We start from the raw sequence: 15,741 nt of genomic DNA on the forward strand, positions 1-15,741 counted from the left end.
TTAAAAACTGCTCTTCCTATCGGTTTAGCTAAATTTGTTTAAAAGTTATTGAACACTTTTTAACCAGTTTTGATTGAAATTATAAGCAGTATACAACATACAATATACCCGTTTTTAGCTCGTGTGGGTTAACTTTTGTGTTGAATGTTTGTTTATCTGTGTTTTTGTTCGATTTAGTTTCTCAAAAAATGTATCTACTGTAATCGCCTGTAGGGAATGCCAAAAGTTCTTTAGTAAACATGTTTGGCTATTGCCCAGACAACAGTCAAACTTAAAAATTTGCTGACATCCCACACATTATACAAGCAATTTGCAATTGTATAAAATAGTAACTTCTCGTAAATTTAACTTAGTAGCACAGCCTAGTTTCTGTAGTATAAGCAGACCGAGAAGTTTTACAATTTTGTTTTAAATTACAACTTTTTGTTTCTCTTTAAATTTGGTTTACATTTTTTAAAATTAAAATTAAACACTAAACTAGTTGTATATCTCTTCAGGTAAATTTACAAACATACACTAAACGCCTGCATTTAAGCCACACTAGCGGCCATTTCAAAGACACAAACCACTAGGGTTTTGTCGGATTTATGAAAGAAAGCAGGTGACGTTGTGAAATATTTACACAAGGCGTGACAAAGGTTTTGGCTCACGGTTTTAGTTGCCGTAGTACCAATGAATGCGATAGCGTCCGGCGCTTGCACGTACAAGACGGATAGAGAGGAGAGAATTACGAATTCCTTGCACGGCTGAAAATGCCGGCTGATATGGAATGACGGTGGTAGAACTCTCTCGGTACAATATGGCGGATTTTACAAAAGAAATTATCTCATCTCTGAAAGTTCCAAGGCTGCTGATTTCTGTTGCAGCATTTTGAGCTGGTAAATTGTGCGTACATAATGTAGATATTAAGAGGCCAACAAAAGAAATCTCTTCCAGACATTTTGCCTGTTTCCTCAATCTATCAAAAAAACTCTTCTTTCGGTAATCTAACCAAGAAACAATTCAGTTTGTAAGTCTCCTCTTTCTTTTAGCCCAACATCTGTCTCAAAATTCTTTTTGGTGTTTCAACTTTTCTGATCAGATTGATGAGAAAATTTCAGTTTTTATCACATCGATTTACATCTAACTTCGTTTAATTCTTCAATGATATTCTTCAAGGATTTTGCCTTTCGTCATTAGGACATTATTTTGCAATCTTAGTCTTCATATTCCTTAGTTAACTCCACTGTGATAGACTCCAGGCAACGAAGTTATTTCCACAGACAGGCATCTTTCAGGGAATGATCAAATTCCTTACTTTAATTTTTTAAATATATTTAAGCTGTAGTGCTAACATCGTGTAAGGTATTTAAACAGACAATTGTCACTTATAGATATACGTCCAGTACCTTTGTTATTTGATTCTGCATATGTTAGTCATGAATATCAATACTCCTTTCTAACTTTTCTCATACAGTTTAAATATAGTGGATACAAGACAATTTCTGGCAGAAACAACAAAATGCCCAAAATTGCCTTGCTTACAAGTTGGATTATAGTTAAAAATTGTTATTATTGGGACAGTTTTTAACCCCATAAGTACCTTGTAAGTTTTAACGTCTATTTAAAACTATGAAAAAGGTGGTAAAACGACAACCAAGATAATCACTCTGACCAATCAAAAAGGACACAGATATTCGACTGAAGCAATATTCAACTCGAATACGAACTCGAGAAAAGATGTGTGAGCGAGGCTTGGCTAGGATTGCTTGAGAATATGACGCTAAGCTTTTAAACCAATCACTAAGCGTAGCGAGGCAAAGTCAAAGCCAATTAATGAGAATTACCTTGGGAATTTAGGGTAAAAACCTCTGTGTTAGTAAATTAAAGCATTCTTTCTGAATGCATGATATAGTTATAACCTGTCGGTGTAAATATTGTTTTATTGTTTAAATGTGCCACAAGTCTGGATGGAACGTAATGATGTTATCTCGAAAGATGTTTCTGTTGGGAAATCAAAACATGCCACTTAACCATGGTTCGTTTTAAACATTAACTTACCGTCAGTGTTAAACGTATAAGAAATACGGCGAAGAATAACTTCTCTTCATATAAATTTTTCCAGTCTGTTAATAACGACTGAAGAGCCTACTTGTAGAGATTTGGATGGAAATGAGGGTGGGTAAACACAGAATTGAATTCAGATTAAATTAGAAGTACAATCTCTAAACTCGGTAGTTAAGACATTTGTTCCATCCAGACATGAATGCAATAAATCTGTAAGTATATGTTTGTTTTAGAAAAACTCATGTACACGTTTCAGAATGTTAAACTAAATAAAATTCCTTTAAATGTCACGGCTGTTAATCTTTTCGGATAGCTTTTATACTGCGAAAATATGAAAGTAAACGGCCGACCTCGATCTAGTGGTACTGCCCGGTTCTCTCTGACAATGACACTTAATTTCTTTCATTGAATTCTTTATTATCCTCCACCACTTCTTTTCTTTCTTTGCAATCACCTTTTTCACTTTTCACTTCTTCTTCACGATGTCCTTCCTCTTCATGGCAGTTTGCCTCTAGTTCTTAATCGGTGAGCTTTGCATAAGCGCAAGTGCACATATCTTTGCTTCTGGATGCCAATTTCCTTTGTTAATGAGGCTTGCTAATCAAGCTTTGTGCCAGTCTGCTCTCAATTTTTCTAGTTCATTTTACAGAAGTATTTGTTTTGTAATAAACTTGTAAGCTTCCTCAGAATCACGTTTGATGATTTTACGCCTTGTTTCTTCTCGGATTTTGTTTAGGCGCTCTTTCTTTCCCTTTTCAGCTTTTCTTTTCTTTTTTCCTTTTTTTTTTTGTCTTCCGTTCTTCATTCCTGTCTTATTTAGCAAACCTTTGAATGCTCGGTCAAGACTTCGCTTTATGCTTAAAAACTTCTCTTATTTGTCACTGACATCTCCTTTCATTTGAGCAAGTTCCTCTTGCACTGCTTTAGTTTACTGTTATTGCTCACTGGCCCATGGCTGAAGTTTATTTCTGATAAAAAGTGTCCCCAAATTAGATGGGATGTTAAGTTTCTTCCTTTTTCATTTGGGACATAATTTTTTCGAATTTTTCAACACCTTTGGACACAATGCCTATATGATTAGGCCTTAGTTGTGGTGGGGACATTCTCATCAATTTAAAACAGGAGGCTTCATTTGTTTCAGAAATAAAGAACACTCAAGTCATGCTTGACCTTTTCATGATATTTTTGGGGTTGAAATCTTCTTTTCCTTTCCTTGTAAAGTTATCCAGCAAATAGGGTTGTGCATAGACTACGAGTAGTCCCTCTTTCGCTTAGTCCGTCGTGCGTGACGCGGAAGAAAACCGCGAGAAAAAATATGGCCGCGCGAAAGGAGGGACTACCGCCTAAGCCCAAGAGTTTGAATTATGCGTTGCTCTCACAACGCAAAAATATGATTGGCTTATGTTACGAGCGCTGACAACGTTGACAACATTCGAGTTACGTGTGACGTCTTGAGGGAATGTTTTGGAACCGGAGCGAATCGAAGTGGTACCAGAGCAAATCGAAGTGCTGGAATCGCGCTTCGCAAGCCGTGATGTTCTTGCGAATATGCCAACACGCTTTGGAAAGATTCAAATTTATCCAGTGTTTTGTTTGGCAAAGCTTTCCGCCTCCAACCCGACTGCGAGCGTGTTAGTGATTTCGCCGCTCAGCAGCATCGTCCAAGTCAGCGAATATAAATTCACTGAGCTTGGCCTTTCTGCCGTCCATTTGAAAGATTTAACCGGACTTTCACTTGAAACCGGACATTCACCTGAAACTTTCCGCTGGTATCGGCAAACATTTCACCGCAGTTGGATGATCTCCAATGTCAAATACATAATGTAAATTCTCGTTTGAAACTCTGCATTTGGTATTCTTTCTATTTTTTTTTTTTTTTTCAATGGCATGTTTGTACTGAGCTTTTCGAGCACTAATATGATACGTTATTAATCCCAATACTACTCTGGAAAGTTGGGATAAGAATAACGCTTTTATTTATTCATTGTTATCAAAATACACTCTACTTGTAGTACCTAAACTTAGGCTATCAGTGTTACCATTGAGCTCTGACGCGCGTGACTGCGACAGACACCACTTCCTTGTACTGCCGATAAATGTGTTGACATATTAGTTCCTAATTACTGGCTCCCTTTGTCTTATCACGTTGAAACCTTAAATACAATCTTGGACAAAATAAATGGAACATCTGGACCACCCCTCCCCCCATTTCAATGATGTCAAAATGGCGCGCTTTTGCTCCTTCGCGCCTTCATCATTACTTTGGGGGGGGGGATGGGGGATAATTGTTCCATTTTATTCTGTCCAAGATTGTAGGTTGTGCATGTTTGTACATGTCTGGGAGTATTTTGTTAAATTACTTGGGCCTTTCGTGCTTTAGGTCCTTATACAAGTACTCAAAATAGCCTTCGCTGTTACTCTCTGTTCCAGTTGACAATTTTGGTGATGAATTCCAAGGCAGCCGGCATGGAAGAAATAAAATATAAAGAAACATAAATATAGATAATGAAAGAAATATATAATGAGAACAGGCCTCACATTGTCATTCAATTTCTGCCATGCAAATTGTTCAGTCCAAAAATACTTTTTCAATGAAATAGCAAAGAATTGTGTTGTTAAAAGCATGTCAACAGAAAATAATGCTAAAGAACCCGCAAGACCGGATGCAAACTTAAACAGATACATGACGTGAGAAATGCAAGCACAGACAACAGGAATGCTTCGAGGACTATGATTGGAACACTCCTTGTCGCACTGGTAAATTTGGGCAATTAAGCAATCAAGAGCTTGACAAGTATCCGTCAGTCATTTCAACCTTCAATTAAAGGGTAAAAAAAAGACGGTTCACTGCACATGCCTTGATACCCGTGTCTCTCTTCAGCGGCACGAAGTACTGCAAGATGATAACAGTGACAATGATATGGACAGCAGTTCTGATGCGGAAAGTGACAGCGAAGATGATATCGTTATTTTGCATCTTTGCAGCTCTGATTCATCGGAAAGCGAGAGTGATTCTAATGGAAACCAACAGTGGCAGAGTATCTATTGTAACACAGGTCTCTGGCCAAGCCCGATCTGAGCGCAATATTGTGAGGTCGTTATCTCACTGTCGTGACTTTTTTTGTATTAGTTGACCCATGTAAGTGGACTGTTTGGAAGTGTTCACCGGTATGCTCCATATGGCGAAAAGAAATACATAGCCCCCCCCCCCCTCCCCACACCTATAATGCCTATTTATTTTAGTGACCCCCTCTTCATTTCTTAATTTTTTGATGATCCCCCCTCTTTTGTGCCATCTCCTTCCCCCAGGCATAAATATTGAATGGTCCCTTATTGTTCAGTATACAGACGAGCCTTCTCGAGGAGACAGACCTTTAGCAAGGACGACCGTGACAGATTGCAACGGCTACCGGAAACAAATGACTTCCGTCAATGTTCTGCGCATGTCGGAGTAGGAAGTAGCAAGGAATGACAGGCCTGCACGACTTCTCACAATGGAAACTTTTGAACCATGTGCGCAATCTTTGACTCCTTTATAATTTCGCTCTTACGAGTATGTCTTTAAGGGATTTCCCTCTTTTAAAAGATATGAGTGGTGGCTCTTTGAAAATTTGCCGTAGAGAAGGCTGGTTTTGTATCAAGAGCCATTTTTGCATTAAAACATGTTTGAGATTAGGCACTGACGGTTGATATTGTGTTACAAAAGGCAAGATATCTTTTCGGCTTTCGTATTTTTGTTGTAGTGCTGATACCCTTTCTGTGAATTTGATATCTGATTGGAGTGTCTCAATCAGATTTTTTGGATAACCTCTAGCAAGGAGACGTGATTTGAATTTAATAATGTTCTCTTCAAATATTGTTCTTGAAGAGTTAGTGCGTAAAAGTCTAAGAACTTCTCCCAAGCCAAGGGGTCAAAGATTACGCACATGGTTCAAAAGTTTCCATTGTTAGAAGTCGTGCAGGCCGTCATTCCTTGCTACCTCTAACCGTCGTCCACTCGGCACCGACCAGAAATGAAATTACCATTCAGTGGGTAGTTACCAAGGGTTAACTTTTTAACTCGCAAATTTTACGTGTGGTCGTCTGTTGTTGGTTTGCCTGTAGACCAAGAGTGCATGACATAATAACATGTAGTGTACAGTCGAACCTCCGATTGCGACAAGCTCTCATAAGCGACCGTCTCTCCTCAGCGACCAGTTTTCCAGAATACCAAAAGTCAGATCACTATATTTTGAACCTCTTGTAATCGATCACCTCTCGTAAACGACCGCGACCACTTTAGAGCTAAAAGCTTGAAATTTTCTGTTGTTTTAAACCCCCAGTGAACGTCCACTTGACAAATGATAGGGCAAAAATTGGATAATAAATCACATCGTAAGATGTTGTAACATCATCGCATTCCTAGGTAGTACAAGAGATGGAAATTTTCTCAACGGAAAGTATCGGTTTTTTTTACTCGAAATTGACTTTTCACATGAATACGACATTTAAAACGCGGGTAATTCTCTGCAGTTACCATATGCTAATGACGCAAAATTTTGACCGACAAAATGGTCTGAGTTCTCGTAAGCGACCACCTCCCGTAAGTGCTTACGGGATGTTTCACTGTAGTATTTTTATTTTTACGAAAAAAAACTTGTGTTTTTTTGCTCGAAAAACAAAGTGAAACGCCTTCGAAAAAATAAAGTTTGTCATATTTACATTGCAAGCGTAACTTGACGCCTGATAATATTTTTTTACGAGTATGGCAAAATTAGAAACGGACAATATGTTTGTCAAAGGGAAAAGAATAAATTTAAATTCAGTCGTTCGAATGGCGTTTAATTAATTAATTAAGTAAATTTTAACGTATAAGAATCGCACGCACGTAGGCCTGTAAAATATGATGTTCAACATCCTACCTTTTGTCAAAACGTTACCAAAACAACGGAGGAAAACAACAAAATCAATGTTTAGTTCGCAATAAAGTACCAAAACAAAGATAGAGAACACGGAAAATGCCCTCAAATTTCCAGGATTTTAACAAAACGATTGTTAAAACATGAGTTTCGAACGTTCCTTTCATTAGAATATAACTTTAACTCAGGCATGCAAGAAGAAACTTGTTCCTGTAAGGGTAGTTGACAAACCAGATAGAAATATTTTATTCACATAACAAGTGCGTAATAATTTAAACAGGAAGTCTTTATGGTAGGAGCAGGAGGAGTCAAACTGCTACGAGCAGAAATAGCTCTGAATGACAGAGACAAAACAAGCCATCTCTTATTACACAGTGTTGGCTTGTAATGGGCTGCTATTTGGACTTCACTTCTCCATCTGGTGTTAAGCGGCCTTCACACGGCAAATTAAAGGTGGCAAACTCGTAGTTGGCAAACTCAAGTTGGTGTGTGCGAACGGCCCAAATACAGTACGCAAACACGTTGGCAAACTGTTGGCGACAAATAGAACTTGCCTCTACTCTCGTCAACTTTTTCACCAACTTTTTCGTGTTGGTAAACTCGTTTCTGACGTGTGAACGACTGGCAAACAAGTGTTGTTAACTGTCAACCAATCAAAACACGCGCTCTGTTCACTTGATTTATTTGCGTAACACTTCACAAAGTGGCGGACGCAATTCAAGATGAACATGAGGCCACTTTTAAATTTATCGAAGAGGTTCACAATTGTCTGGCTGTGTGAAACGATTCATCTGTAGTCTACAAAGATACTAAAAACACACAAAAGAAAATGGAGGAGCCAGCGGACAAACTGGGTTTCGTCCAAACCTTTCTGTCTCTTCTCTTCTATTCTCCTGTTTCACTGTTCGACGTGAGTGCCACTGCACTAAGTCGGCCATGCCATGTTGCAAATTACCGCGTGTTGTGATTTGACGCGAGTTCGACGTGTGAAGGTACGAGTTTGCCAACTTAAGTTTGCCGTGTGAAGGCCGCTTTAGCTCAATATATTATCTTACCATTTCCCACGAGACATAAAATGTAAAAATACTGATGAAGTATGATGTAAATTCAATTTCGTGAATGGCATTTAACTAACTTGTAGCCATCTTATGTGCATGGAGGCCTGCAGAATATAATGTTCAACATTCTTCCTATTTATTAAAAAGTCATATTATCATTACTACTTTTGAAATTGAATTAATTATAAGCTTAGCTCGAAGTTGCAATAACGTCCTAACATAGATGATTTATTCAATATTCAGTTTGATTAATCACGAGCCACCTTGAACTAGAAAACAATATATTAGCGGAAAAACAGCGAGATTAATGTTTAAATTTTCAATAAAGTACAAAAATAAAGGTAGGGAACGAGGTGAGTGCCAAGGAAATTCATTGTTAAAAACATGAGTTTGGAACGTATATTTCTTTGGAATAAAACATTCACTCATAAACAAGCCGAAGAAAAATAAATTATTAAAATAAAGGAGCCCAAGAAGGAATTTCTTCCTGTAAGCTTAGTTGAAAAACCGGCAGATAGAAATATTTTGTTCACATAATAAGTGGGTAATTTAAACGGGAACTCTTAGTAAAAGTAGGAGGAGTCAAACTGACATGAGCAGAAATAGCTCTGAATGACAGAGATAAAACACGCCATCTCTTATTTCAGTGTTGACATGTAATGAGCTGTTATTTCGACTTCACAACGCCAGACTTTCCATAAGACTTGAGAACTGAAGACGTTCGTTGCGGTTTAAAAATGAATGTTTCTGCCCTCCTCGTTTTTGTGTCATCGATTTCAATAATGCTTCGTCCAACGCAAGCGGAGGGTGAGTTCCAAAATGTCTTACATTTTCATTGATAGCCTTTAAATCGCGTTTTATACTCTCCTACTTAGTGTATCCTAACATCAGCTTGTCTGGGCTGGCATCCCAAACTCTGCCTCATAAGCGGGTTGAGTTTATTGTTCGTTCTTCTCTTCAACCTCTTCTTCTCGGTCATGTTTTCTTCCGGGTACTCCTATTTTGCTATCTTTATGAAGACCGACATTTTAAAATTCCAATTCGACCAAGAATTTGAGTTTGTCCGGATTTGTCTGAACACCGTCAATATTTTCAGTTAGAATTCGCAAAGATCACGCAAAATTGTCATGATAAAATTTTCTCAGGTAAAACTGACACGATATTTCATTAATCACTCACAAAAACGGAGAAAAATATGTTTTTTTGGTAACATTTTTATCTCCTGTCTGTCTCTTTGCGAAAGCAATTTCGAATTCGGTCCTTAATTGACGATACGCGAAAAGTTTAAAAGATAAGACTCATGCAAAAATATAAATGTACTTATTTAGTTCAATAGTTTTCTCGATAAAGATGGTAACGATGGTGATAATTAAGAGACTATGATCTAGATCACAGCCTTTTGTGATAAATTGGGAAACTAAACTTCTAAAAGTGGCAGCTCAGTCATTTTCGTCTTCTTTGTCTTTCGTGGAAGCTTTGTTTATTTAGCACTCTTTGGTATTTTAAAGCCGATAGTTGTAATGTCAAAATACTGTAAGATAAAGAAAACCATTTTCATGTAGATTTCAAGTTCTTGAAGCATCATCGCTAAGTTTTCCAGAAATAACGTTTGAATAAATCTAGCGGAATTTATTTGTAATTTGTCTCATAATTTTGTTGCGCATCTACGACGCAATTTGCAAATTGCAAATTGAACGAGGCGTTGTCTAGTGCAACACTCCCTGAATTGGACATGTCTCGCACGTTTTCGCTACAGCAATGCGAGGCATGTTTATAACCCAGTGTAACAGCGCCTTTTAACACGATTGCCGACGCATAATTCTTTACAACAGTTCGTACGAGAAATTGCTACTCGCTTTTATCTTATAGCATCAAACACGGTTCTTAAAAAGAATTCTCTGTCAGCACATAAATAAAGACGAAGAGGAAGCTAGAATATCAACACCAGCTATTTTCTCACTAGATGGGAAAAGGGATCTGTGAAATGCGTGTCTAGTTTGTATTCTATCGCCAAAAAAAAACAACAAAAGGATGATGCTGCATTTTTTGTTAATAAAATCGGCAAGGTAATTAATCTGACACCCATTGCTTGGCATTTTGTGTCATCTTTGAGGACAGATCTTTCAAAAACCTTTGAAAGGCACGGAAATTTGGAGTTTAAACGGCAAATAATCGAAATGCGGGCTTTCTTGTTATAGTCATAACAAACATATCCTACTATACGTAATGCTGTTGTTAAGAAGTATATTATCTGAATTTAATCATAAACAAAAATAGGAACTTTATGCCCATGGGTTGTGTCACAGTTTTGTCGGTCAGTCTTTTGTTATAAAGGTAATTATCGTTTGATTTCTGTAGTCACAAAATAAAAACGACTTCTTACGTGCTCGAAAGCACTCGACAATTAAAAAAGGAAGTTATTACCAGTAACAGGTGGATTTGAAATACCCACTTTCTTCACCGTGTAAAATTACCGTATGTCATCATTAAAACCCCTCAATTAAGTTAAATTATGCGGAAATCATCTTTGTTGTTTACGTATCTTGCGGTCTATGGGCGAGTATATGGTTTTCTCTTGAGCGAGCGAACTCAAGCGTTTCATTTGTTTCCTTTCGTTTTGTGTATTTGTTGAGCTTTTTTGTCTTCTTTTTGTCTAAGTGAGCGATATCTTGGATTCAGTGAGTTGAAGAAAGCAAACAAAAAGTTAAGGGGATGCGTAAATAAATTTAACCAGCTCTTTTCCAGCAAAAACATCAGCGTTACAGGTTATTAATACAACAGAGCATACCTAAAAACATAGTAAATGTTTTCCTTGCACGCTACGCTGGAAAAATTTGGAAAACGCAGCCGGTCATTTTGGATGGATTAAACCTTAGAAAGATAGCCGTGTTTTGAAATTCCTCCTGTTTGAAGAACGTTTCATGATGGCTTGGAGGAGGCGATAGTCTTAACCATAGAAAGATAGCCGTGTTTTCAAATTTCTCCATTGTAGTGTGCACGCAGCCTGAGTTTTTCATCTCTTTTTCTCACAACATGAGGTAACTTTCAATGATTCCCCCACTAACCGCTCCCTAGATAGAGAGCGTTAGTGAGAGTAGGGAATATAAGAAAATCACGACGGCAACGACATTTGGAACGTCACTGAACAAAAGGTTTAATGAGCAAAACAATAGCTGTGCGAGTGCGTTACAATTCTTGGTACATTTCCTTGCCGTCCTCTACAAAACAACGACGTGAAATGACCAATTTTTGCGTTGTCTGGAGAACATGAACCACAATGACTAATTTTTTTGAAAAGAAATGCACCGTTGATAGGGCTCGAGTACAAAAAGGACAAAGGAGGCCTAGAGGGCATCAGATTTCAGATACGCGCTGTGGGTTTACATACATATTCACCCCTGTTGCTTTCTGCTAAACTATATAGAATATAATATGGGCGCTTGCCACAAAACCAAAAGTTCCGAAATTTTCGAAACAGACCCGAATGGAACGGAAATTTCCTTGGAAAGGTTTCACAAAGTCAGGACATTTTTGGCCGGAAATTTTTTGGTCGAATGGAGAGTGCCCATGTCTATACCTCGTTAGCCGGGAAATAGTTAGCAGAAAAATCGGCCACTCAGAAGAGCTAAAATTTCCTTTGTTTTACCTTGATAATTAGGCGGTATAAAATAGTTAAGCATTATGTACTGTAACCTTATTTTGCGCATTTCAGAGGCAAAAATAAGAGTGAATGTGTGGCTGTCCACCGGGACAAAAAATGTGTCTGTTGTAGACTAGGAGTCCGCTGTGGAGATGTGGCTGTTAGTGGAGGTGTGACTGTGTAGTCTATATAGTTTTCAAAAAGTAAGTAGTAGGAGTGAATATGTACGTAAATTATCAACACGTATCCATTAAAGACTAGTGTCTCGTAGGCCTTCTTTTTCCATCCCAGCCATTTCCCCGGTGCGTTTCTATGCCAAAAGCACGAACAATATCCCTGTTTTTTAAAGTTGAATAGGAAGGATGTCGCGTTTTATTAACGGTAATACAGTCGAACCTTTCTAGACGGCCGTTCTGGAGAGGTATCAGTAGGGGTGAAATATGACTTCCATATTTTCTTGGTATTCAATCCTTTTATCTTTAAAAAAAAAAATGATCAAACAAAATCAAAATATATCAATAAGACAGAGACCAAACAGATATAGAGACCGACGACGCGCAGTCTAAGAGGAATAAAAATAAGAATTATTACCTGCTTTCACAGGAAGCGGTACTTTCTTGATAATTGTCTCGGTCTCTCGGACGAGGATAACTCTGTCTCTCGGACCGATAACTTCGTGAATGTTTTCAAAAGTGTTACATCTCCTCGTGTATTCTCTCACCGTTACGTTTTGCACTATAATTTCGTAACAATGCCAGTGAGCTTTAACTAAGTTAACCTACCGATTAAACCTCAAGTCAGTGGCATCAATATTGTAACCGTTTACAGACGATCCATTTTCCAAGTTGAGAGGCTTTGATTGAAGTAGAATGTACCTGTCTACGTGAAACGGTTGTGCTGCCTACGCCAAACGTGATGGATGCAACTGTAATCGATTGTTTACTCAAGCTCCACGGTTAAAAATGTCTTTTTTCTTCTCTTGAAGTTAGGTTCGGCTGTGGGCGGAAGTAGGCGGAAGTCACATAGGTTTCGGGCGATATGCGCGTGTCGGTGATCGAAATAATGTTGCATAACATTGCAATGCACCAAAAGCAAGATCTACTTTCATTTAACTGCAAATGTTTGCAAAAGCTAATCATGTGGTCAATCTATAAGGAAAAAAAAAATTACAAGCATCCGTATGCGTTATTGATGAAAAAAGGTTTCCAAATTCGCTTGGTTTTGCTCTTGATGAAAGTAGCTGGCCAAGTTCCATGTTGATTTCACGAATGACGAATTTAACAAAATGTACCACACGTTTATGTCTCTTGAGGGGTACTTTTTCAGTTTCGACTTCAAATTCTGTGCACCAGTGGGCTTTTGATGGTATTGAAATTAGCTAAAATTAGCCGTTTCGCTCACGAGCTTCGATGAAGGTAATTGTATCGGCCTAAAATATTATAACATTTGGAGCTTTTGCTAATCAAATGAATGCTTTAGAAACAGCAAAATATGCATTCTGAGGTAGCCAAAATATATTGATAGACATGTTCGCGTTGATCTGTACGAGCGAAAACAAAATGCACAATTTTCGGCCATTTTCGGCGGCGGCTGGCAGATATAATGGCGATTTTTGAGCTTTCCTGGATTTCGAAAAAACTAAAGCGCTTCAGGGCCTTTGAAGGGCATTTTCGAAAACAATTCATTATAGAGGTGATTTGGGCAAAATATGAAGAAATCCGAAATTTCGCGACTGGAAACAACGCTGGAAATACTTTGGAAACGCAACAATTACCGGTCATTTTGGATTTGTGTTTGAGGAAAACTCTGACAGGGAAATCGCTTGATTATCGTGATGTCATCCTTCTTGAAAAGCCCTGTTTTCAAAATGTTTTCCGTCCACACTAAAACACAAGCCGGCGTTTTCAAATTTCTGTTCGAAGAGCATTTCCGAAAAGGATTAGAGGAGACGGTAAGACCAACCGTAGAAACATAGTCCGTGTTTTCAAATTTCTCAATTTTATTATGGACGCAACGTTATTTTGTCACTTTTTTCTCACAAATTGAAGTTTAATTCAATGATTCCGTCACAAGCCGCTACTTAGATAAAGAGCGGCACTGAGATTGTGTAACGGATCGAGGCAGCACCTCTGTTTGAGATATTCTTGTCTCCTTTTGTGTTTCTGTTTCATTTTCTCGTTGTCTGTATAGGGCTAGAATTCGACGAATACGTTTCAAGTAAAGACTATTACCTGCTTCAAGATGATTATTTTATAGTCTTTTTTACATTTATTTCAAGATTACTTACAGGATTGCTTACAACCAACGCCGTATAATAAGAGATGGCGTGTTGTGTCGCTGCCATTCAGAGCTATTTCTGCTCATTGATACTCAGCTATAATAGACCGAGATGCTCGCTTGCATCTAACAGTTAATTTTTTTATATAAAGTACAAGAAACATATTACGCAAGACTCGATATTTTTCTTTCCATATGACAGTTTCAGAGGCTGGCATAAGTGTGACCATCACGGTGCTTCTGATGTCTCAGCTGTTTCATAAACTGGACGCTCAGCAGTGTATAATTCGAGGCGAATATTCCATCCGCGGCATGATGTTAAAAGAACATACCTTTATCGAGGAGAAGACCGGAATCTGGCTTAATTGTTTAGACAAGTGTGATGATGACGTCAGATGTCAAAGCTTTAACTACGTCATCAGCCAAGGCATATGTGAGTTGAACAACCGCACCAAAGAAGCCAGACCTGAAGATTTTGTTCCGGACAGCGATCGCTTCTATATTAAACGATTCAGGAAAAGAGGTATTGTTCTTCTTTGAACAGTTCATCTCTATCTTTTTTTGAGGATAGTAATTGTGTCGTATACAGGCGTGCCCAGAATCTCATTACATCCCGAGGACTACGAACAAAGCCCGCAGCTTTTCGTCGAGAGAGCTTAACAATAGTGGTGTTTAGTAATGAAAGAAAAGTGCCGAGAAAAAAGCAATGTTTTTGACTTTTCTATTTTTAGTTCCCCTTGGATCCGTTCCCGAGTTGCCAGCTGAGTCGTGCGCCGAGATCAGGGCGAGTGAAGGAGAAGATGCAGTCAGCGGTAATTACTGGTTCGATTCAATTAAACCTGGCGACAGGAGGGAGAGGTCAACTTTGCTTCCGTGGCCATGCGATTGCGCGCCCTATGATCTTGGCCATTATGACGTCACTCGTGAGCCGGTCCGTGAAGTTTCAATGGCCGCTAAAAAATGATACCAGAAAAGTTTTTCATCTGATGATTGCTCAAAGAATTTGAAAGAAAGCGATCAACAGCCCACAGGAATAAGATAACCTGTTAGTATTATGTCCAAAAATACTTTGAATTTCAAAAATTAGTCGTGAGAAGGCACAAAAACACGCAACACTTCGAGATCGCTCAATTGAAAACGCGATTGAAAAATGAAGCTTTGCGCCTGTTTCTTGGGCGATATCTGGAGAACCCAACGATGAACAACACGAACACAAAAATATGATCTTGATATGGTTTAAACCGTTTGAATGGTGATGAAAACGAATCATTAAACTTATGCATAAAAATGATCAGTGGGTTTAAACCCATTATTTTGTAGACGATAGCATGGAGGACCTACTGATCAATACTGGAAACCCTCGAAATATGAGAAAGTATTAGATGGAAAATGTTCCCTTACAAAGACATTTGAACTATAAAGTCATATGCTGGGTTAGAAAGTAAATAATGCACCAAAGAATTATTTTTCCGCGCTAAATTATCCGCAAAACTGTGAACCATAACATTTTCTTCTGCGAGGCCAACCAACTGACGCAAGCCGAGCAGACGTGTGGATATTTTTATAGATGGTAAGATATAAAATCACTGTACGGGAGACCTAAATGAAACATGGTATTCAGAACAACATGGACGAGACATCTCAGCAGAAAGGTGCTTAATTTCGTGTAAAAATGTTCGTGAAATATGAGATCGGAGCAGGATCTGTTTCCTCGGGCGTCCACATGCAGTGCAGAGATATTTCTTGTCTCGCACCTCTGACAAGAAAGGTATCCTAAACTGGTGCTTTGGGCTCTAATTTTTTATATATATATCTCAGTAAG

The 15,741-nt window shown here is 38.3% G+C and overlaps 1 protein-coding gene across 1 annotated transcript; it reads left to right on the forward strand.

Annotated features, from left to right (window-relative positions):
- Positions 1 to 14,114: 14,114 nt before the first annotated feature.
- Positions 14,115 to 14,984, forward strand: LOC149104830 (uncharacterized). The gene is made up of 2 exons (XM_089272272.1): positions 14,115 to 14,442; positions 14,651 to 14,984. The coding sequence occupies exons 1-2, from the start codon at positions 14,115 to 14,117 to the stop codon at positions 14,881 to 14,883; spliced, it is 561 nt and encodes a 186-aa protein (XP_089128398.1). The 3' UTR covers positions 14,884 to 14,984.
- The last annotated feature ends 757 nt before the right edge of the window (positions 14,985 to 15,741 follow it).

The sequence above is a fragment of the Orbicella faveolata genome, unplaced genomic scaffold, assembly GCF_042242905.1.
Source record: "Orbicella faveolata isolate gen_17 unplaced genomic scaffold, um_ofav_v1 contig_34, whole genome shotgun sequence".
In the NCBI taxonomy this organism is placed as follows: Eukaryota; Metazoa; Cnidaria; class Anthozoa; order Scleractinia; family Merulinidae; genus Orbicella; species Orbicella faveolata.